The 23,974-nt window shown below is 35.1% G+C and overlaps 1 protein-coding gene across 1 annotated transcript in view; it reads left to right on the top strand.

The window, feature by feature from the left end:
• The first annotated feature begins 4,269 nt into the window (after nt 1-4,269).
• The window catches only part of alien (COP9 signalosome complex subunit 2 alien), a 57,496-nt gene continuing 37,791 nt past the window's right edge, over nt 4,270-23,974 (top strand). The window contains exons 1-3 of the mRNA XM_081747258.1: nt 4,270-4,425; nt 13,454-13,648; nt 21,798-21,923. Coding sequence (XP_081603384.1) covers nt 4,375-4,425; nt 13,454-13,648; nt 21,798-21,923 — 372 coding nt within the window. The 5' untranslated portion in view covers nt 4,270-4,374. The remainder of the gene's footprint in view (nt 4,426-13,453; nt 13,649-21,797; nt 21,924-23,974) is intronic.

Genomic DNA, 23,974 nt, shown 5'->3' with positions numbered 1-23,974 from the left:
CGCATGAAAGAAAATCAAGACGGCACAGATTACTGAAATACCATAAATTGCTAAATTATTTTTACACTCTAAAGGCATCAGGGATTTTTTCTTATAATTTTCAACCAAGATTAGCTAATCTTTGAATTGAACAAACTTCCAATTAAATATTGAGTTTTTTTTTTTAATATATATATACTGATTCCAATATGTACTTTATGGAACAGAAACATGGACATTACGCAAAAGCGATGAAAAAAATATTGGAGGCTTTCGATAAAAGGAGAGAATTCGCTGGGTTGAACGGAAAACGAATGAGAAGGTGTTGGAAATAGTAGCAGGAGGGGAGAAAAGAAGAATTTTAGATGTAATTAAGAGAAGGAAAAGGAACTGGTTAGGCGATTGGCTTAGGAGGAACTTTCTTATGAGGGACATGCTAGAAAATATGGTAGAAGGAAAGAGAGGGAGGGGGCAAAGGAAACTAGTTGAAGGAAGGTATTAAAACAGAAAATTGCTACGTCAAAACGAAGGGACTAGCTGAGAACCACCGTATATCGAAGCTTCTGAGTTCCAACAAGTGACCTACTAGTAATAGTAGAATAGCTATGATGATGATATGTTAGCAATATTGGTCAAAAAGAGAGAGAGAAAAATTAAAATAATAACGATGATAATAAAAACATCTTAATATTTTAATATAATTTGAGTAAAAACTGAAAACGACTCAACTGTTCATGTCTTTTGTGTAAACTCAACTATATAAATATTTTGATCCATATTAGAGATACAAAAACACAGCATCAAACTCCAGGTTATTTGAAATAACTGTACAAAATCATTCTCACTTGTGAATATGGATTATTTATTGTTGTATAATGTTATATTGCTCAATCTTCGTGTGCCATATACCTGAGGAGGCTAAAAGTTATATTGATAAATAATTATGCAAAGTGCAAGCACCTGCCCATGAAATCAAACTTGCGGTCACATGAAAATGTTGTTTCGATATTAATTTTTGGAGCACACATTAAAAATTTCTAACGGATGCTTGATCCTTGTAGCCAAGGCCATACCCATGTAGTCGGCACCTATGGTGTACGGAATTATCGATGTTCAATACTAAGAACACCACTAACATGTTTTGAAATGATGTAATATCTAGTTTTACGTGCCATGATTATGCATCGAGGCTGAGAGAGATGGTGATGATGAGAAATGAATGAAATGGTCGAATGAAGAAAGTAGGAGGAAATTGGAAAACCCCGAGACAATCTACGCGCACGGTCTCTATCTACCAAAAAAGGCTCAAATGGTGCAAGCTGGAATCGAACCAGGAACTCCAGCACCAAAGGTGAACGCTCTACCACTGAGCCGGTACTTTGTAAGACTCTTGCGCAAAAGTCTTGGTCTTCGTCTTGGTCTTGCAGGTATGATCTTGGCCTTGGTCTTGGTCTTGCACCCCTTGATCTCGGTCTTGGTATTGCATCGGGATTCCTGGTCTTGGTCTTGGTCTTGCATGCAAGATCCTTGCAAAAACTGCAAGACCAAGACTTTTGCGCTCATCATTAAATATTATTGAGAACTAATTCTAGAAATCAAATAATTTGTTCTCTTGTGAAGATATTTCTTAAGTATATAGTTTCTTTATATTACGTTTCTTATTATAGATTTATTGTATTATAGCAACTGTACACAATCTTAATAATAGGCAAGTACTTCTTTTATAAATAAGATTTAGCAGTTTAAAAAGTGATCATTTATAAAATGTTATATAATGTTAGGCATGTCTTATTTTCTTTTTCTTTTTCTTTTTTTTTCTTACCGTTACAGTAAGTATTAAGAGAGAAAGGTGGTAATATACAGGTTTTCAAAACAACACCGACAACGTTTTTGATGTGATTCCTGACACCAAGATAAGACAAAAATTATAGACTAACCTGGGTACACAAATGCTTCCTTTCAGAGTTATAGGCTGCCGAAAACATGAAAAAAATGAAATTTAAAGGTTCATAGCTCCAAAACTATTTGACCTTCCGTAGTCGAGTCAAGGCTTCACTTAGGAACTAATATGTGCCCTATCCAAAAATACATGCTTCAGAATCCTGTGGTACTCACTCAACAATTTTTATAGAAGGAGTTTGGCTAAGGGCATATAATTTGAAGTACTCAACAACTACCTCTGTAAAAGCTGTTGCAGAAGTACTGCAGGATTATGAAACATGGATATTTGGATATGGTACATACTGGTTCCTAAGTGAAGTCTTGAGCCGCCTACAGTAGGTCCCACAGTTTAGAAGCTATAGTCTATTAAAGTTCATTTTTTCATGTTTTCGGCAGCCTATAACTCCGAAAGGAAGCATTTGTGCACCCAGGTTGGTCTATACTTTTTGTCTGATCTTGGTGTGGGGAATCACCTCCCAAACGTTGTCGGTGTTGTTTTGAAACACCCTGTATAAAAAAAAACGTGGATGGCAAATTGTTCATAATTCTCTCTTAAAGGCAACTTTGAATCCTGGTTCCTGCTCTTTTTCGTTCAGTAGCATTGTAGTACATAAATTGAAGGACTTGTAGCAAAAACAACTCTTGTCGAAACAAGATTTTTTTTTTTTTTTTTTACAGAAAAATGAATAGAAAGGTGCATGTTTGTACATGTTTTAGAAGGTATCAGAAACACGTATAGAGGAACAGATTTGCAGACACACACTGTTTCGCACACTGTATACTAGAGAAAGCTCTATTTTCATTCTTCAGAGTTATTTTGTGTTTTGACAAGGGTTATTTTCCGAAAAGCCCCTCAACTGATATTAAAAACTGCTATTTTAAATTAGATTATAGAGGGACTTAATCATTAGGATCATATACTTGCAGGCAGACAAGATTATATATATATATATATATATATATATATATATATATATATATATATATATATATATATATATATATATATATATATATATATATATATATATATATATATATATATATATATATATATAAGTTTTATGTTTTGACAAGGGTTATTTTCCGAAAAGCCCCTCAACTGATATTAAAAATTGCTATTTTTAATTAGATTATAGAGAGACTTAATCATTAGGATCATATACTTGCAGGCAGACAAGATTATATGTATACTGTATATATTAATCATCATCGGCTGCTAATATCTACCGTTTGTGGGAAGGTAACTTTTCGGCCGCGCCGTGATCAGTTTCGCACACGACAGAATAAAGTCGCTATAACTCAGGCACTATTAATCCTACACTAAAATAAGTACACATTTTTTTTGAAAGAGCATAAAATGACGAAACACTTTTAGAGAAAACATTTTTTTTTTTCGAATTCCATCTTGTAAAGAATCTGTGGCTAAAAAACTGACGTCACGCGCAACCAAAACTGAGTAAAAATGAAAATAACGAGAAAACCCTTATATTTAGCTCAAAAATGCACGTGAATTAAATTGTAGAAGACAATTAGACAAGCAAAATAAAAAAAGTTTTAATTCTGTAGCTCCAATGTTTACGGAGCTATAGTGAATAATAGAAACGACTAAAATTTCGGTTCTCCCCCTCCTCCGCCCCAACCGCATGGTGTTTTTTCTGGCATCTGGCATTTTTGTGATCAGTGATGGGCATATATTAAAAAAATATATCGGATGCCAAATTGTTACATGATTTGCTGCCCTTAGAACTGAATTTTTAAGCCCCGATGCCTAGACTATTAACTTAAAATAACGTGTCCACAAGAGTACAGTAAGGATTTCGATTTTGAAGAAGTAGAAAACTTATTACAGACTTCAAAATCATTTAAAACTACATTCTTATTCTGAGTAAACTTAGGTATTTGAGGATGTTCTTACCCTTTACAGATGTTCCTCGTGGCTAGCGTACGCATCTTTGGTCTCGGTGCACGGGACCCGAATTCGGTTTCCGGTGAGCTCACGTGGTTCGGATCCAATATTAAGCTAAGGTCCATGTATCGTATGGCCTCCCTGCTGAACGGGATGCTACACCCCAAATCAACCGTCGAACCCTATTGATTCCCTGGATACGGCCTTACAATTAAAATTTCACTCCAAATGGAAGGGAGACATGGAGTCCGTGAAATCCTGTTGCTATATATATAATGTTTAACCATAAAGAGCAAAAGAGTAAATAAACATTAGTAGTTGCTGAAATATATGTTTTTTTGAATGTGACCAAAAGGAAAACAAAAATATATCTGACCATTGTACACGGGAAGTTCATATCATATCATATTACTACTTCATAACTACTTTAAAACTATTAATTTTAGTCACTATTCATAAAAGATCCAATTCTCATGCTTCGCATAGTGGATGTCATTTGTTCGTAACTTGACACTGCCGGTCTTCATTTATTTCTCACAGTCAAAATGTCGGACGTTGAGAATGATTTCATGTGTGAAGATGAGGAGTATGATTTGGTAAGTATTTACTTTAGAGATGAGTGCTTATTGTTTTAATATATGCCGTTATAATGGAATACTTTACATCTGTTTATAGGGTCAGACATTTTATAATACAGTACAAAAGTATCTATGATATTTTTTTCCCTAAGACCTTGACATCTAAATAAATTCGTTAAGCCCACCTTAACGTCCTTGTGAATAAAGATGTAAACATCATGTAGTCATGTTATTTGTGACTGCAAATTACTCTCTAAGTTATAATTAAATGTGTTCATATTTATGTATAAACGTTGCATACTGGTCATGCACAAAACAAATTTATGTGTATTACCGGCTTTCTGTGGAAACAACACATGACTTCGATATAGGGTTATAACAGTAATCATGTATTGCGATTATGTAATAATAAGTAGCTTAAATTTGAGTAAGTATTTTTTGTATGCGCATACAGTAAAAAGAAAAATTTTAAAAGTGCTAGAAAATGATGCGACACTTGACCTAATTTGTCCAACTACTACCTTCCAGATTTTTTTTTTTTAAAGAATAATTGAGCTACAGTATAACATAATGAAATAATGAACATACATTATGTTTCTCATGAGATTTTTCAACGTGCCTATTTATGGGAAAACACTAGTACTATTTCTTTTAAAAAGCTGGAAATCCCAATGTAAAGAAAACTGTAAAGTAGGCTTCAAACTTAAAATTAATAGTTAGAACTAGGTGTTTGCATATTTCAGTGATACATGCGAACGTTATACCACAGAGTAGATCCAGTACTTCTAGACTTGAAAACATGAAAATTCTGTCATTTATTACAAAATTCGGGCTAAGTGCCGTATCGTCGGACCAATTTACCGGGTCAGTTGGAGAATATATTTAAGTTTGAGAAAGAATTAGTACAAGGGAAGTAAGGGAAATAGTAAAAGTTAAGAAAGTGGTTGTATTTGTTGATTGTTTTTTATGTTAGCGGCACAGTATGTGGAGAGGCGGATGGACTATTTCGCGGAGAGATACACTTGTTTTACTATACTGATCCAGAAATTGTAAAATGTACAGAAAAAAATTGGCAAGTCTTTAATTTGCCCGTTTCATGTCGAGAACAGAAGCCAACCAACTCCTGCCGAGCTTCTAGCCAGTTCCTACTACTACTATTACTACTCTTACTCCTGCTTCTACTATTACTAATACTTATACTATGGATCCGTATTAAAGTAATTCTGCACGCCAAATGTAACGTAATCTAACGTAACTTAATGTAATCCAACAAAATGTAACCGAATGCAATACACTTTGGTGCTATTTTTTTTTTTTCAGTTTTCAAAGTGGTTTGGCGATACGGCACAAATGCCCAAAATTCGTTTGTCACTAAAGAACGAAAGATATCTAACAGAGTTGAGGTGATTTTGGGTTTAACGCCCCTTTCAGCAGCGATTTTATGAGATGGGACCTAAGTCCACTCATTAACGTGGAATCCGAACCACATGAACTCCCGTCGAGAATCGAACCAGGGTCTCCCAGGTCAAAGGCGCGTACGGCAACTGCTTAGCCACGAAGGAGCTCGATATCTAACAGAGCAGAAGCGCAGGGAACGCGCGTCAGCGATAGTGGGTATAGCCGTAAACGAGGATGTCGCTAAAACCACTAGGTTACTTTAAGTTGCTTTCTACACACACTGTGATTACTTACCTTTACCTTATGGTAGAAAACTCATATAAGTACTCTCATAAATAACGTTACATATGTTTACTTTCTTTTTCACACCTTCGTTACGATATTTACATTTAAATATGTAACTGTTTTTTCATTTCTTTATTTTTATGGTCATACTACATTTATCACACTTTCTGCTCAATCTCATCAATTCGTACCTCTTCACAAAGCGTAATAACTCCTCTTCTTCACCCACATACGGAGTTATAAAACTGAAAATCGAAGTTCACATCAGTCACATGAAACTGCTATCTTTTAAATAGTGCCTCATTTACACTCTAATGTCTTACATCAGCATGCCTCCACTTAAAATAGTACCGAAAACACTCAACTTGTAACATGTTAAAATAACATTAAGCTTGTTTTGTGTGTAATGAATTTCACGAAAAATAACCGATTCACGATTTCTCTCCCATAAATTGTATGTATTTTTCATATTTCTGGACTAATTCTCCGGCACCTAACCCATACGTATTAATAATAATTTAATAAGCAAATTAACTAAAATTATAGTAGTAGATGAGTAATAATTGGTAGAGAAGCGAGACTAGTTCCAGACAAGTTGTGACGTTACGCATGAGCTATTCTTATTGTGTTCTACTTGGCTACTAACAGGGTTTGCCCAAGTGGGCCCAGCCCGAAAAAACCCACCGGGTTTTTTCGGGTTGGACCCACCTGAAAAAAACCATCTTAAAACCCACCTGGGTTTTTGACTTTTTTGTTAGTGTATTATTGGTACAACTAAGGTGATCACATTGAAAGTTATTTTTCTCAGATTTTAAATTTTCTTTGGGCGAATTATATACTTTCATGTTAAGATAGACAATAATATTCAACCTAAGACCTTTATAAAGCTCTAAATGCACTGAATAAATAAATACATAAAAAACCTCACCTTAGCTTGAGATAATTGTAGAGCAAATTAATGTGCGGATTATGCTTATAGCCTATTTGAAGTAAAGTAAGCGAATGTATATTTTAGAAAATACTTTCCGTGAATAGTGTGTTCCCTGACTCGGCGCCGCCGAGGGACGTTATCCCTCATACGTTGACGGGTTTAAGGTCATAGGTGCCGGTACTAACAGTAAATATGTAAATACCTTAGTAAAACTATTAGTATTATTTTTTCCTTTGATGGTAACAACAGTATTCAGTAAAATTTGGTTTTCCAACAACAGTTAAGTCATTTTTTGCTAGCATTCAAATAAGCATTCTGTAGAATCAACACTAGCAATAACGTAAAAATTCCTGTCAAAATTAAGAAGCTTAATGCTCGGAGCTCCGAAGACTACGTAACGTTTACTATTTCAAGTGCTGCATTGAAACTTAAGTATTAATGGAAGTTTCGATGTACAGTAAAGCAAGTTGCATTTTCAGGGAAAACCCGTCGTGAAAGAAGTGTTCGGGAAATTCCCACAATTGAACCCACAAAGCATCGAAAGTGAATACTTCAACAATAAATCTATTTATTTTACTGGAGGATATTTCATTTCATTTTAGACATTTTGAAACATTTACTTTATAAAATATGAATTACAGGCCTATCTTTGTTAATTGTTTAAAATTAATTTTCGGAAAAGAACGGTCTTGCAACAAGTGCTCGGGTTATTTCCGTAATTGAATGCACAAAGCATCGAAAGACCATTTATTTTACGTTGAAAAATATTTAAGACATTTTGATGAATTATGTCTTTGTTTTAAATTAATATAGCTATTTGGTATTCATATTTGGCGAACGTCACTGAGGCTCCTAGGATGACTCGATCTACATTTGTTAATTTGTCTGCCTTTACCACACAGTGTTCAACTTTCGGTCTTTTAAATTTTCAGGATACAATCCAGAGACACACTAAATTTTCTGTTTAGATTTTGGCAGCATACCAACGTAAAATTACAAAATGGCGCGCTTTTTTTTTAAAAAAAAAAAAAAAAACTGATATCCACTGGCGAAAATCCCGGGGGGATGATGGGACATATCCCCTACAATCTTGGAACTGTGCCCCTTAATAATCCGATTGGAAATGTGTCTTTTAGGAAGAAATGTGATGATTTGTGCCCAACTGTCACAAAGGAAAGTGAGATGAAATTGATACCTCCCAGAATAAGCCTCAAATCTGACCGCCTCCCAATGTTGAAGACAACTCTGCTCCCCTACCCATGTTGTCCCGGAGTCCCACACAGGGGACAAAATACGACAATATTATTATTGCTTTACAACTTTAAAATCAGACTGGCAACATTGAAAACTATTTACAGGGAATGATCATATTTGGATCATTCTTTGTGAACAGTTTTTAATGTTGCCGGTCTGATTTTAAAGTTATAAAGCAATAATAATGTCATATTTTATGTCCCCTGTAGAGGACGCCGGGACCGACATGGGTAATCCTCCTGAGAATTGTTTTTCGCCTTCATAAATATTTTGTACATCGCATATATAGGGCTATATATATATATATATATATATATATATATATATATATATATATATATATATATATATATATATATATATACCGTCTTACCCTTCCCCTTACCGTCTTACCCGCTGCTGATATCCACGCTACAAAGCGCAATTTTAGGTCTTTCAACTTGAAATTTTCAAAGTAGAAGCACGAGAGACTAAATTAGCTGTATATATTTTGGCGGCATAAAATTTCAAAATGGCGTCCATTTTTCAAAATAGCGGGTATCCATGCTGCAAGGTGCAATTTTCGGACTTTTTAAGTTGATATTTTGAGGGTAGATGCACAAGACATTCTAAATTTGCTGTATAGATTTTTTCAGCGATCCAATATAAAATTTCAAAATGGCGGCATTTTTTTCAAAACAGCAGTGAATAGAAAGTTGTTGCAAGTTGTGACAATGACACTCATGAAATGTAAATCATATTTTAACATTTTTACCCCAAAGAGATTGAAATATTTCGAAAAACCCCAATTAAACCCTAAAAACCCGAAAATACCCGAAAAAACCCACATGGGCCCAGGTGGGTTGGGTTTTTTCAAAAATACCCGGGTTTTTTCAAACCCTGGCTACTAAACATGTTTAAGCATTATTTGATGAGAAATTCAGGAAGGGAAATTGAAAAGCTGAAGCCAGAACGAAATGTTTCTATCAAAAAGAAATGTAATATAAAGTGATCAATACCAGTCTCTTTTGAGAACACAGTACTGTCTATTGCAGAAGTGACATGATAGAACGCGCGACACAACTTAATCGAATAATTTGTTCTAATATTGGATAAAAGTAAGATAAATATGAGGGAGGCTAACATTACCTGGTCTAAGGAAAATATCAAATTATTGCAAAATTTAAATATTTGAATAGTATATATCTGAACTAGAAACAATCTAATGGTGAAATTCTAAAGACAATTATCCAGTGATTTCATTCGGATGAAACTGTTTTCTCGCATCAGTTCCGAGTTCCGCAGAAAATCAACATAAACTTCAATGGAGACACTACCCTCAAACTGCGTGTAATAATTTGTATTCTGGGATGGCATTTAGTAACTCTCCCAACTCGTTTCATGGTTCCAGAACCGAGTACCTTGTTTTTGTCTAAATTGTGATAAAGGTAGAAGTACAAGGGCCATGGGGCTTCTAATTTCCTTCGCTCGCTGTCCCAAGCTTAGCTATATTTTGTAAAGTAAGTAACACACTGTAAATCTTATGTGCAAGATTGGGGGAGATACTAAATACCAGCCGTATTCTGCTACAAGCAATGAGTCCTCTCATACAGTCTTGGTACAGAAAAGAAACTTTAACTCTGGGTAACCACTGGGACTCCTAAAGTACATTGAGGAACAGATTCCCGAGAAATCAATTAAATAATGTTAAATTTAACACGACCTGACCTAAACCGAAACCTGTCATTATAAAAGCACAAAAATTATCATTATTTGTAAAACACGTATTTCAAAAATTTCAAAATAATCAGTATCCATTGCACATAATAACACGGCAGCAATTTTAATAACAATTGAGTGGGGAAATCAATGCCTCCAAAAAGACATCAATGTTCATTTTTTATAGTAACATGCAACCAATCATTAGCCTTATAATAGGAAGTCAAGTACTCATGAGAATGTTGACTGTTTCTTCCCCAAAAGTGGTAAACGTTCCAGAAGTCCACTGCCTTCCAGTGCCTCCTTTTATGTTAGTTATTATTTAATAGCAGTTCTATTTTTGTGTTAATAAATATTTAATATAAACATCTTACGTGGATGAAAGTTCACTGGCAGTGTAATTCTTGCAAAATTGTGTTCAGAAAGAATTTGTACTAACGATGGCATTGAAACATCATGGGATGGCCAAGAGGACTTGTTACCTGTGCGTGCTTACAAGAGCAAAAACGAGAAGCTTTGTATACAAGCCTCCCTTTACTGTACTTCCTCTTAGCTTTCTGTGTACCATTAATATCCACTACTTTCTCGGAGCCAGTAGTTTTTTTCATATGCTTAACACACGTCTTTCTACCGTAATGGATGCAGTCGACTATAGTTTCACTTCATGACAGAAGCTTGCTTTATTACTGGCAAACTGAATTGCGAATATATAAATACATTCAGTTGTGGAGCTTCAGATAAACAGTTTGTCACGTTTTCTTAATAGTTTTTATAAGGTAAAACGTTCATGATCTTGCAGTTTTACGTATGGAAAAGATGATCTTCTGTTTGACCATTGAGACTGACATTTTCCCCCCCTAAAATCCTATGACTGGGATCAATAGATGGGTTTTTAGTGATCTTTGGGGTAACCGAAGGGAATGCGCCTCTGTATTATACAGACATACCGATGAAAAATGCAAGTTTTGAAAGAAATTAAGTGTAATACACTGAATGTAATTGCCACTTTGAAGATGGCTATAGCCAGGGTTGTTTGATATAAATCAGAGTGATTTAAATCAAATTTATTTTTCTTTAAACTGAAATAAAATGAAGTACTTTTGAGCATTCTGAAACTTTAATCGAATTTAAATCTAAAATTCCTATCTTAATCCGTACTGTTTATCGGTAGTGATACCAGTTAATAGGATAATCAGAAGAAGAAATGTTCTTAATAGATTACTTTGTTTATGTATACTGATGGAAGTTAGTTATGATTCAAGTAAGATATATACTGAGCTATTAAAATTAGATTACCATATTTCTTGGAATGGCATATTATTGATCATTAAATAATGTGACAAATTATAATTACAAATCGTATTTGTTCACTTGTAAGTAGATAACTGTCAAACGATACCATTTAAGGAATCTACAATTAACATTTAGATAACCTCGCCATTGCTGTTGTGTTTCTTAGTTCGTAGCTCATATATTTCAAAGATTATATCAGGTAGGATGCAAGTTTAAACCTAGTTTTTTTTTCTTTCTTTTTTTAAATAAAATTTCTGGGCCAAGAATTTTAACAATGTAGAAATCATTGTCAATGACAGTGAAGAATTTAGAATCCAATATTCACAATTTTCAATTCAGAATTGCACACACCATGTGTACAATGTACACCAAAGACTTTTTTTTTTTTTTTTTTTACCATAACTGCAAAATTATTAAGAACATTGAAAAATATTTTTTAAGGAATGGCATTCTTGATTAGAAACTAAAAGCTATTCGTTAATGACAGTGTCCACGTCCTGTGCTAAACTTCTTTCTACTAACTACTAAATTATCTTACATAGTGTTGTATTATATATAAAATGTTGCTGTACAAGTTTACCTTGAATACATGTACAGTTTTCAAGCGAAAAATATTGATTTGTAACAAGATAAAATTAAATATTTACCTATACAATACATCTAGTGAACATTCCTCTTCTATAGGTAAATGTAAGTTCGTACAAGAAATATGAACACATAAAACGACACTGATTAACATTATGTAAAAAGATACTGATATTCATTGTGATATAATAAAATTAAAAGAATGTGAAAAATTATTCATTTTATAAAAAAAAAAAAATAAAAAGGCTATATACTCACTGTGCAGGGCCATGCAAATTTTTCTACACGAGCATATATAAATTCTTTACTGATTAAGTTGCTTAAAAGGAGAAACAAACTTAAAGGCTTTATCAGTGCCTAAACGATTTCGTATCTTAGATTGTAAAAAGCCAAAAGAAGAAAGAATTCTTTTAGCTCCTGCAGATAAAGCAGAAGCTGTAAGCAACTGCGTAATTGGCTTCATACTTCCATGTCAAGCATAATCCCTTGTGATTTCCACCATTCAATGGCTGTTACGCTTTGTACAACTTAGTCAGTGAACATCACACTAGAGAAAGGAGGAGACTTTGCGTGAAGTTAATTACCATGGGCGGTAGAGAAGTATCATCGTAAGCTGCTTCTGCAAATTTCAAAGGTAAATTTTTTTCTTTGGCAGTTAATTCGAATTTTCGCTGTTTCGGATCGAGAAGGTAGGCCAAGAAATAGACAGACGTTAATACTTCATTATACCTATTTTCATAGTTATTTTCCATTTCCTCGTCTTGGAGTGCGTCTTTTAACGTTTCATGAAGACACTTCGATATTCCTACACAGCGTCAGATGTTGTTTTATTTCTTTGAATTCTGTCCAGTGCAACAGAGGTCGGCTTGAGAATTTGGACCATGTGTCTACATTTCTTTCAGTATTCAAATTTTTCACTTTCTGTTGTATCGTTTTGTCTATTTTCGATTGATGTTCTTTGTATATATTAGACAAAATTGACTAATTTTTAATGTCACTCTCGTCACCCCTAGAATCTTCCACTGGATGTTCTGCTCTGCACACTTCTAAATGCTTCTTCAGCCGGATCACAAGACCTTGCATTTATGAGCCGCATATCTTGCATTTTGCGTGAAATCCTTTCTCGCTTGCAGTTGGAATTCGATAAAAGAAAACCATACGTTGTCTTTCTTTCGTCCAGTCATTGAGATTTGAACTCCCGAGCTCAAGGTGACCACCCACTCTTACAAGCTAGGAAAACAATGGTGTACTGCTTCCGACTAATTGTTACGTATGAGAAACACTTTTCAGAAAGCACACCATAAATATCGAGAAACCTTCAATTTTGCTTTTTAGTCTAACTGAAAGAAACTGGGAAACCTCCGTAACTTATCAAAAACAAATAACAAAAACGAACATTTAAATTCTACTGTTTTTTTTTTTTTTTAATCAAGTACTAGTGATTTAAATCAAAAAGATCACCAAAAATGTTTTTTTTTTTTAAATCGTGGTTCTTTTTTCAACGCTGGCTATAGCAATAAATGTATTTTACTCATGATAAACGTGCTAACTTTATAGAATGTTTTTTTTTTTTTTAATGTATTTATTATTATTTATTTCCAGGAATATTCGGAAGATAGTAACTCAGAACCTGACGTAGATTTAGAGAACCAGTACTACAATTCTAAATCATTAAAGGAAGAGGATCCAAAGGCTGCTCTTACCTCGTTCCAAAAAGTTTTGGATTTAGAAGGCGGTGAGAAAGGAGAATGGGGTTTCAAAGCTCTCAAGCAAATGATAAAAATAAATTTCAAATTGGTTAGTATTTAATTTTATGTTCTCTAATATTTATTGCAAAATGTATTCTGTTCAGAGATACAATTGCCAAACAAATTGTTCTGTTTCGGTTTTGAGAGTCCGCGTGGGCTAAAATCATCATTAATATGCGCTTTCCTTCATTAAAATGATTTGTAGAACTGACATTTTAAAAAAATAACAATAATGATAAAACTCGATATCTTACATTTTGCCTCAAACTTCGTTCGTAAGGCATCATTCTACAATATATTTCAATTCTCTCAGAAACTATTTCAGGCTTTGGCGTGATACAAGCCGGAACCTATGTATAACTTCATTGGTTTGTCACTCAGATGCATGTAAATAGAAACGTCGGCACCGAGAATTCTGTGGTACACTTTCGGCAATTCTCACTTCTGAGTTTTATGCAGACAAACCTGTTGCCTTAACTTTTGTAACTACTTTCCTTACGATCAATCGCCGTTAGTTGATTAAATCTTTTTTCTTTTTACTTTTTTTTTTTTTTTCAAAATTACAGAATAAATATCACTCCTTGTGCACTCAGAGCGCTAAAAGTGGCAATTTAGTCATTCAGCGTGTGTGAAAACTCTTAGGTACAATATCCATACTTTGGCACTTACATCTTTCTTTCCTGTAATTAAACAGTCTTATTCCAGTTATTAACTAACTAACTAACTCACTCACTCTATGGCCTATGGAACCCGGAGGTTCAGTGCCGCGTTCACAAAAGCTCTCCACTGACTTCTATCCTTAGCTAATTGCATCCAGTTTCTACTTTGTATTCCTATCTCTGCGAGATCCATCTTAATATTGTCCTCCCATCTGCGCCTAGGTCTTCCTAATGGTCGTTTTCCTATGGGTCTACCAGTCAAGACTTTGAAAGCGTTTCTACTTTCTTCCATTCTAGCTACATGACCTGCCCACCTAAGCCTCCTAGACTTGACGACCCTAACAATGTTGGGTAAACCATATATATTATGTAGTTCCTCGTTATGAAGCTTCCGCCATTCCCCATTCCCGTTCCTCTTGCGTCCGAATGTTCTTCTCAGAATCCTGTTCTCAAATACTTTCAGTCTATGTTATTCCCTCAGAGTAAGCGACCATGTTTCACAACCATACAGAACAACAGGCATGATTATCGTTTTATATATTTTAAGCTTCAAATTCCTCGACAGAATTCGCGACGACAAGAGATTTTGAACCGAATAGTAACACGAATTCCCTGCTTTTAGTCGACATTTAATTTCTTCGTGAATATGATTTTCCTCTGTTAATATTGATCCTAAATATTTGAAAGTATCCACTTTATCAAAAGCATTATTTAATATTTTAACGCCTCCACAATTTGCCGTATTACGGTCCCGACGCACTTCCATGTATTTAGTTTTCTCTGCATTTACTTCTAAACCCATGTCCCTGCAAGCGTTTAATAAGATCTCTGCATTTATTTCTACTGTTCTCCTATCATCCCCTATTAAATTTACATCATCAGCATATGCCATAACCTGGTGAATGCCGTTCAACTCTAGGCTCCGGTTGCTATCTTTGATTTTCCTTATGGCGTATTCCAGCACAAAGTTAAATAATAATGGCGACAACGCATCTCCTTGTTTCAGGCCATTTTCGACGTGGAAGCTCGTGGACAAAAATTTTCCTACCCGGACTTTACTTTGGGATTCACTTAAACATGTCTTAATTAATCTAATTAGCTTTCTCGGTATTCCAAGTTCTGTAAGAACGTTGTATAATGTTTCTCTCCTAACCGAGTCGTAAGCCTTTCTAAAATCAATAAATAGTTGATGTACCGGGGTATTGTATTCCCACTTCTTTTCGAGTATTTGGCGAATGGTAAATATTTGGTCGATAGTTGATCGATTTCGTCTAAATCCGCACTGATAATCTCCAATAATTTCATCTGCGTGTGGGGTCAATCTTGCTAACAGAATATTTGAAAGGATTTTATAGGATGTTGACAGAAGAGAAATGCCTCGATAATTATTACAGTCAGTTTTGTCGCCTTGTGAATTGGAACAATGATTGATTCATTCCACTCTTGTGGCAATTCTTCCTTTTTCCAGATAAGGAGAATGAGTTTGTGTATCTTGTTCCACAATTTTTTGCCTCCAGCTAAAATTAACTCAGCCGGAATTTCATTTACACCCGGAGATTTGTGTTTCTTCAATTTCTTTATAGCGGCTTCCACTTCTATTCGATTGGGTTCTGGAATATACGGTTCTGCGGTGTGTATCTCCTTTTCTCCACGCACATTAGTTTTTGGCTGCGTGTTCAGCAAATCGTCAAAGAAATCTTTCCATCTATTTAAGAGGCTATCCGTATCGGTGAGAACTGTTCCGTCAGATTTCTTTAATATATAAGCACGAGGTTGATAGCCTTTCTTAAATTCGCTGATCCCCTTATACATGTCCCGAATATTTTTATTTTTACTATTATCTTCAAGTTCCTTAATTTTAGCTTTCAAAAATCCCATTTCTTTGTTCTAAAAGTTTTGGAAGTTTCCCGCCTGGTATCTGCGAAATTTTGTGTAGTTGTTTCATTCGGATTTTGTAGCCACCGTAATTTTGCCTGTTTTCTCTTCTCTGCTAGTTTAATGCATTCTTGGTCGAACCATGGTTTGTTCCTACGTATTTCCGCGTGTCCCAATTTTTCTATTGCTGAACTTTTAATGCTATCTCTAATTTCAATCCAAGTATCCTCAACACTAGTGCACTCCGAGTCTTCTAAAACAGCGAATCTATTCGAAACTTCAATCTGGTATTCCTCTCTTACCTGGCTCTCTTCTAATTTCTTTAAATTAAATCTCTCCGTTTTCGGACATTGAATATTACCTTTATTCAACGATAATCTCTCCCGTATTATCGCTACTACCAGGTAGTGATCAGTGTCACAATCAGCCCCTCTAAACGACCGGACGTCAATTATGCTAGATTGTCTTCTTCTATCTACTAAAACGTGATCAATTTGATTATGTGTTTTTCCGTCTGGTGATGTCCAAGTGTATTTATGAACGTCGCGATGTGGGAATTTTGTACTCTTCACGATTAGGTTTTTGGATGTTGCAAAGTTTACGAGTCTAACACCGTTGTCATTACTTTCCTTATGCAAACTTTCGTTATTAAATAGTAATTTCATTCTAGGATCTGCCGTAATAATCAGTCAGCGCTGGTGTTTTAGTATTTCAATGTAAATATTCGGGAGAGAACAGGAAGATGGGAAGATAATGAAAGACAACAGTAGTAAATAAATAACTTTTTTTATTAGTTAATTGATTTGACTTTACCTCGTTATGTGTAATGAAAAACAGAACCTACTATTGAAGGGCTCAGAATCACATCTGATCCTGAATCTAATGTTCAGTGGATTCAGAAACTTGATGCGAGATTACTTCTGCATACCTTTCATTCTAGCTTGGGAACTTCTTGTATAAAATAAAGATAAATTCTGACCAAAGCATATACTATTTAATAAATAATATCGTTACAGTTTCGGAAAAGTTCGAAAGACATATTTTAACATGTTTGTGTTAAAAATCGCTATAATACTTCTGTTCAGTTTCACTTATTGTTTGCTTGATTTATTGGTGATTTATTGTTTACTTGTGTTTATTAACAGTGGAATCACGAAAACATTCACGATGGGAGGGATTTCCAGAAGGAAATGAGCCATGACCCTTATGATTCCGACATTAAATTGATGAAGTAGGAATAAGAATATGATGGTTCCGATGTTCGACTCGTTTCCCTGTTATGTACAAAAGAAGGCAGTCGTTCACTTATTGTCGTATAAAAGCGCGGTGAAACCTTTGCTTGGAATTGCTGTATTATATTAAATTCCGCTGAGTTCCACCATCTACGACTTAGATGTCATCTTTTCATTCTTTCCTGCAGAGAGGTAGCTCAGAAGATGTAGAGTTAGAAGCTTGGCAGCGTGGATGATCTGGTAATGAGATAGTCTTTCGATTGTTTTTGAAATAATAGTGTGTATGCTTTTTATCTAAGGATATATATATATATATATATATATATATATATATATATATATATATATATATATATATATATATATATATATATATTCCTCATCTATTTCCCGAGAAAGATACTCATTGATATATTTTTTATATACAAATCAGTGAAACGTATTAGCAGAGCTAAAAGTAGAACGGCTTTAATCAAAATTTGCTAAAAGTTAAGTAGAAAACAAGTACAACGTTATTAAATACAGGGTGTCTATCGGTCACGAAAGTCACGAAAAAGTCACGAAGTTTAGCATTTGGGTCACGATTTTTTTAACTGTACAAATGTAAGTACAGATGGGAAAATTTCGTTCTATAAAACGTCAAAATTCACCACCAAAAATGTCTATGGTCGGCTTTAGATTCTACCAAATCGCAAGCAAAGTACGTTTTATCGCATGAATGAAAATTCGGCCTAATTCGCAACCAAATTCGCTCTTCAAAATATTAGAAATTTTATGATTTTGTTAAGAGAAGGTCACGAAATTTCATTTTGGATTTTTAGTAGACACCCTGAAATACATTTTTATACGAAGATTAACAAATGCTTGATACGAGCACCTCTTATTCACTTCGCAGATTCGAACACTAGGCCATTTTATTCCAAACTTTTCGTAGGATTTCAGCAGAGATCCTGCCAGTTATGATTCATATTTTCAAGTTTTGGATACTTTCTGCAAAAGATGAAAGAAAGACATATTCTTGTCGAAACTGCACTGAAAAAATTCGCATGGGGTTAGATCTGGAGACCGAGCAGATCAAGATAGTAGGGTTTGGTCATCCTTAATTCCAAGCATAATCTATCACTACGCATTGGTATAGTACACACCGGTTCAAGAATGCTACGACTTTTGCGTGAAAGCTTAGGTGATACTCCGTGTTGTTTTAGTATTAATACCCTTCGTTCAAGTACCCATTGATTTCCTAACTCGTACAATTGAGTGCCTGTGACTCCAGCGGAAAACTAGTCTTATGGACCTGAGATTCTATTACGAAAGAATCCACCACTGCTCTTTTCTTTACATAAGCACCTGTCTCCTGAGACTGGGCTCAACATCTGCGAGTGGAATTATCGGACGGTTGAACTTGCTGAAGTGAGTGCGGAAGTACCCTCGACAAGAAGGTAACTGAAGGCCTTTCGTGAAATTTGAGCACATCCGTCATTTGGTATCGTCTAGCAAGGTTGCATCCGATCCACCGAACCTGGAACTACTGGCTAAGCTGAATGCTGAATTTCTCTATCAGTCTGTATTACACATGTTACGTTTTTTTGTCTACAAAAAGACCATTGGCAATCAGTTATGATTATCCTGTAATACAGTGATTTTTGTCTATAAATATCGTGGATTTCTTTTAAAAAACAAATCCTTTTATGGACTAAGTACGAAAACACGAAATTTTTATACCTTTTATATTCTACATTAACATATGATTTTAAGTGCTAAATTATATTCTTAATAGAGTGATTTCATGTTTTGCTCAAGCTAGTTACTTGTGAACCTCTCTGTGTATTTTCAGGTATTTTTCCTACTTCGAGGCATACTTTTGCCACTCTAAAGGATCGCATGAGATTTTGAACAATGGTCTTAAATAAAGTGAAATCCAAATGTGGCCTATACACGTACCCACATGCCTGAAGAAACCGCCCAACTTGCATGAAAAATGATAAAACCACAGGCAAGTTGATCATGTATGGCCTCGTTCATGCATGTTGAAAGTTTTCAAAATCTGAAAACTTGCATGATGTTTTTGCCGTTCCTCATACATGTTTACCGTGTATGTGCTCGTTCATGCAAGGTGGTGGTTTTATATTTTGGTCCGCTAATCACAACAACGGAAGAAATCACGTGACACTCCTCCGTAATACCAAGGTCGTTGAAGATGGATAATCTGCGTTACATGAGAAGGGATTCTATGCGTAAATTTATTCAGATATACAAAGAACTACCGTGTTTGTGGAAGATAAAATTAAAAAAAGATTATAATGTGGAAAAGAATGTAAAGAATTCTGCATATGAAAAACTAGAAAAAGCTGAGAGAGTTTCAACTTGACGCCACACTTGATGGTGTTAAACGCAGGCTAAACACATTGTGCTCCAAGTACAGAAGAGAGCACAACAAAGTAAGAAAAAGCAAATTAAGTGGTTCTGCCGTTGATGTAATTTACATGCCGAAGTTGTGGTACTACAGGGATGTAGCCAGCAGGTTTATCTAGAGGGGGCGTCGTTTTTGAGGGCGGTGTTACAATGTACAAAGCCCAAAAACAGTGTTACAGCTAGAATTTTGAGGCCTGAAAAAAACGGAAAATTTTGGTTTCCGTCCGAAAAACTAAGAACGCTGTTTTTTAAAAGCTTTTTTTCTACATAAACATTATGTACCAGGTAGTTTTTATTATGCTTAACCAAGAGCTACTGACCCGGACCAAACGTTATACCTTTGTGCAAATCTATTTCAATTTAATCCTTTGTACACAGAACCTATCTACATAAAGACTGATTTTCCAGCTCAAGTGGTAGAGTGTTCGCATTTGAGAGGTCGTGGGTTCGATTCCCGCTGCCAACTATCCTGACGGGTTTTCCAGGGTTTTCCTTAGTCCCACCAGGCAAATGCCGGGATGGTACCTACTAAACAGGCCCTGACCAATTCCTTCCCAAATTATTTCCATTGTTATTGTTGTTAGATATCCAGCATAAAATGGCCTCTGAGCTGTATCTGGTGATTATTAATAAAAAAATTAAAAAAACAAAAAAAAAATCACTCAATTTCTTTAAGATTTCCTGACAAAAAATATTTATTTATTATTCGTGACTAAAAACACCATAATTATTTTATTAACAGTTATATCTCACTTCCTGTTTCACACCAAGTGGAAAAAAAGCAAATGAAATCCAAACTGAATAAATAAAAAAAAATTTCATCATATTTTGCACCTGATAAAAAAAAATGTATTTTTTAAAACACTTTACAGCATATAAAAATATAATGTACTTACAAATCAAGTTTAGTTCCATTGTTTTGTAGCAGTATTTATAGTACCTTGTTAAAATGTTTGTCTTCAAACTGTCAGATATAAATCACAGTAAATTGTGTAATCTGCTGTTAAAAAAAAAAAAAAAATCGAAATCCATTTGTTTATGTAGTTTATATTGACACAAATCTAAAGAAGAATCACACACACAAAATATTATAAATGGTGTATAATAATATAGTTCCATTAACGAAACCTTTTCAGTCCAATTTGGACATGATCGGCACAGGAGCACTAGATCAATCGGTTGTAGCATACGTGGTAGCAAGGTTGTACATTTGGTTATTCCTTACACGGAAGAGGGACCGTACTATTTTTCGATAGGTAAATAATTTACCGTAAATTATTAATTATTGTAAACTTAGTTAGTTTTAAATGTCTGAAGCGAGGTAATCCTGCAATGAGGTTTTAAAAGCTGGTCATTTATTGGATCATTTTTGGGGGGACTAGCCCTGATGGGTTCCCCGTGGCTACACCCCTGTGGTACTGCGATGAACTTTCATTTTTGTCGGATCAGGAAGAAACACAGAAGCAACCTGTAAGCGAGAGAGAGAGAGAAAATCATTATTCCAACTACGTTTTCACACTTATTCCTGTGTACTGACATGTAGAATTAACAGACCTCGATGGTTACTACTTGTTGATAGCAATCATATTGTCTTGCCATTCGACTCTTCCTGGTCCTCCACATTTCTCAAACTACTAGTGAGTTGGACAGCATGTTGGTACGTGTGTGGGCAAAAAATTCTTCCAACATGCATGATGAAACAAATCTTTCATGCATGTTGGTCATGCAAGTGTGTACGTGTATGGGCCGCTAAAGTATTCGGTTCCTAAGTAAAGTTTAGTTCGAAAGAATTTTTCATTCGATTCCATTTGACCAAATGAAAATTGAATTTAAGATGTGATGACAAAGGCCAGAACGGCGCCACAAACAGATGCATGCAATATAATTCGAGAAAAAGTTGATTTGTAATTGTTCATAGCGATAGTAGAAAATAGTAAGTATTGTTCTATTTTCTTATGTCAAATGGATCTGTCTATTTTTTTTTAATTCTTATTATCCTAACTGAATTCTTTACTTGTAGGGAAATTACAAGGAAATGATGGAAAGGTATAAGCAGCTGTTAACATATATCAAGAGCGCAGTAACAAGAAATCATAGTGAAAAGTCCATTAATTCTATTCTTGACTACATTTCTACATCGAAAAATGTAAGTCTATGTTGTAGTATTTCTTTGTCACTTGTCCAAAATATTTCGCTAGTTTGTTGTGCGATTCATTCATTCAGAAATAGAAAAGTGAGTGTGTGTTTTTTGTGAGCTGAAGTTTTAATTCGACAATCAGGAGTACTGCCTTTCTGGATTTTATGTAGGAAACTAGAAGGTAAGGCGCTTAGAACAGGTTTCATATGGGTGGTCCAAAGTTGATTTGGTGAAGTTAATTGCGATTATTATTAAATTTAAAGAGTTTTGTATTTATACTATTATACTGTTCGTAGAAGATTTAAAACAGGGTGTCTATCGGTCACGAAAGTCACGAAATTTAGCTTTTGAGTCACGATTTTTTTAAACTGTACAAATGTAAGTACAGATTGGAAAATTTTGTTTCATAAAACGTCAAAATTCACCACCAAAAATGTCTATGGTCGGGTTTAGACGCTACCAAATCGCAAGCAAAGTACGTTTCTATCGCATGGATGAAAATTCGGCCTAATTCGCAACCAAATTCGCTCTTCAAAATGTTAGAAAATGTTATGATTTGGTAAAGAAAAAGTCACAAAATTCCATTTTGGAAGTTTAGTAGACACCCTGTAAAAGTATACCAGTAGCAGATCTGTTATTTCCGAGGGTGAGTCAGAAAGTAAGGTTCCCGTCTTTTATATTGTTGATACTAGATATGAAGAGAAATACGTACTTTCGTGTAGAACGAAGGTAAATCCTTTCGGTATTTTTCGACGTAATCACATTCTCTATTGAGAAACAATAAACACTTCTGACCAGAGTATATACACTTGTTTATTAAAAACTAAATTCCAGTGTAACAGTTTCGACAACGTAACGTTGTCTTCATCAGACACTAACTGAAAGAGATATCTTAGAGCGCAGTTCTTTATACTAAAAGTGAAAGTCCTTGTGTGCATGAGAAGCCACCTGGATCGGACTTCCCCGGGCGTCATATTTCGGCCACCTGCCCTGACTTAATTACCCTCCCACCTGTTGAGGCACTTGTCTAGGCGACAATACTGTCAAAATCCTGGCGGTAGAAGATGAGATCGTGACGACGAATCCATTGTTTGAATCACATACTTGACAACATGTGATATGAATTGTTTGCCACACTGATATTCTTTGATTTTTGAACAAAAGAGGAGAATCGGACGGGACCAGATCCAGGCTGTACGATGGATGTAGAAAAATTTCCAGTCCCATCGTTGCAAAAGATTTGCTGTCGTTTGAGCTGTATGCGGGCACGCATTGTTTTGTAAGTACACTGTCGTAACTAACAGTGTTGAACATTTCTCTCAGTTTCCGTAGTGTTGCCTGATACGCCGCCGTATTCATTGTGTGATTAGGGGCGCAAAAGTCCCACCATTACTATACCATGAATTTCCCGAAAGACGGTTACCATCAGTTTGCCAGTGGTGGGTGATGTTTTGGACTTTCGATTGTTGGAGATCCTGGATACTTCTATACTAGTGATTGCGCTTTAGACTCCGGGCAATATTGATAAACCACGTTCAGTTCCCTGTAATGATTTAGCTCAGAAAATTCTTTCCATGTTCGTTAAAACGGAGGAGATGTGAGAGGAATGCACCCATAAATAAAAAGAACAAAGAAGGAAAACATTCCAGAAATACACAGATGTATAGTGATATGAATATATACAAAGTGGGCGGAAAGTAACTTCCTATTTTTAATATTTTGTCCTGCCTAAAATACTGTAAGTATAAATTCAGTTTTTAATGAGGTGAGGTGTGGATTTCGCGCTGGCCATTCTGTGGGACTCAGGCAACCTATCCAACATTCTGCGAAGCGTTTATCAAGCCACCGTCTTACAGGCAAGGCGTAATGAGGGGTAGCTCCATTTTGCATAAATAGCAGTTCACGTGACTCGTCCCATTCAGAAATTGTAGGCTATACAAAATTTTCTAACATTTCCAGATATTTTTCAGCCCTCATAGTGTCTCTCAATAGATAGGATCCAATAATGCGGGAAGAAGTTACTCCACACCACACTGTCACGAACCTCCCTACATGAAACG

The sequence above is a fragment of the Thermobia domestica genome, chromosome 2 (genome assembly GCF_964235325.1).
Source record: "Thermobia domestica chromosome 2, izTheDome1.hap1.1, whole genome shotgun sequence".
NCBI classification, from domain to species: domain Eukaryota; kingdom Metazoa; phylum Arthropoda; class Insecta; order Zygentoma; family Lepismatidae; genus Thermobia; species Thermobia domestica.
Note: the sequence above shows the minus strand (reverse complement) of the source record. Positions and strands in the feature narration are given on the sequence as shown.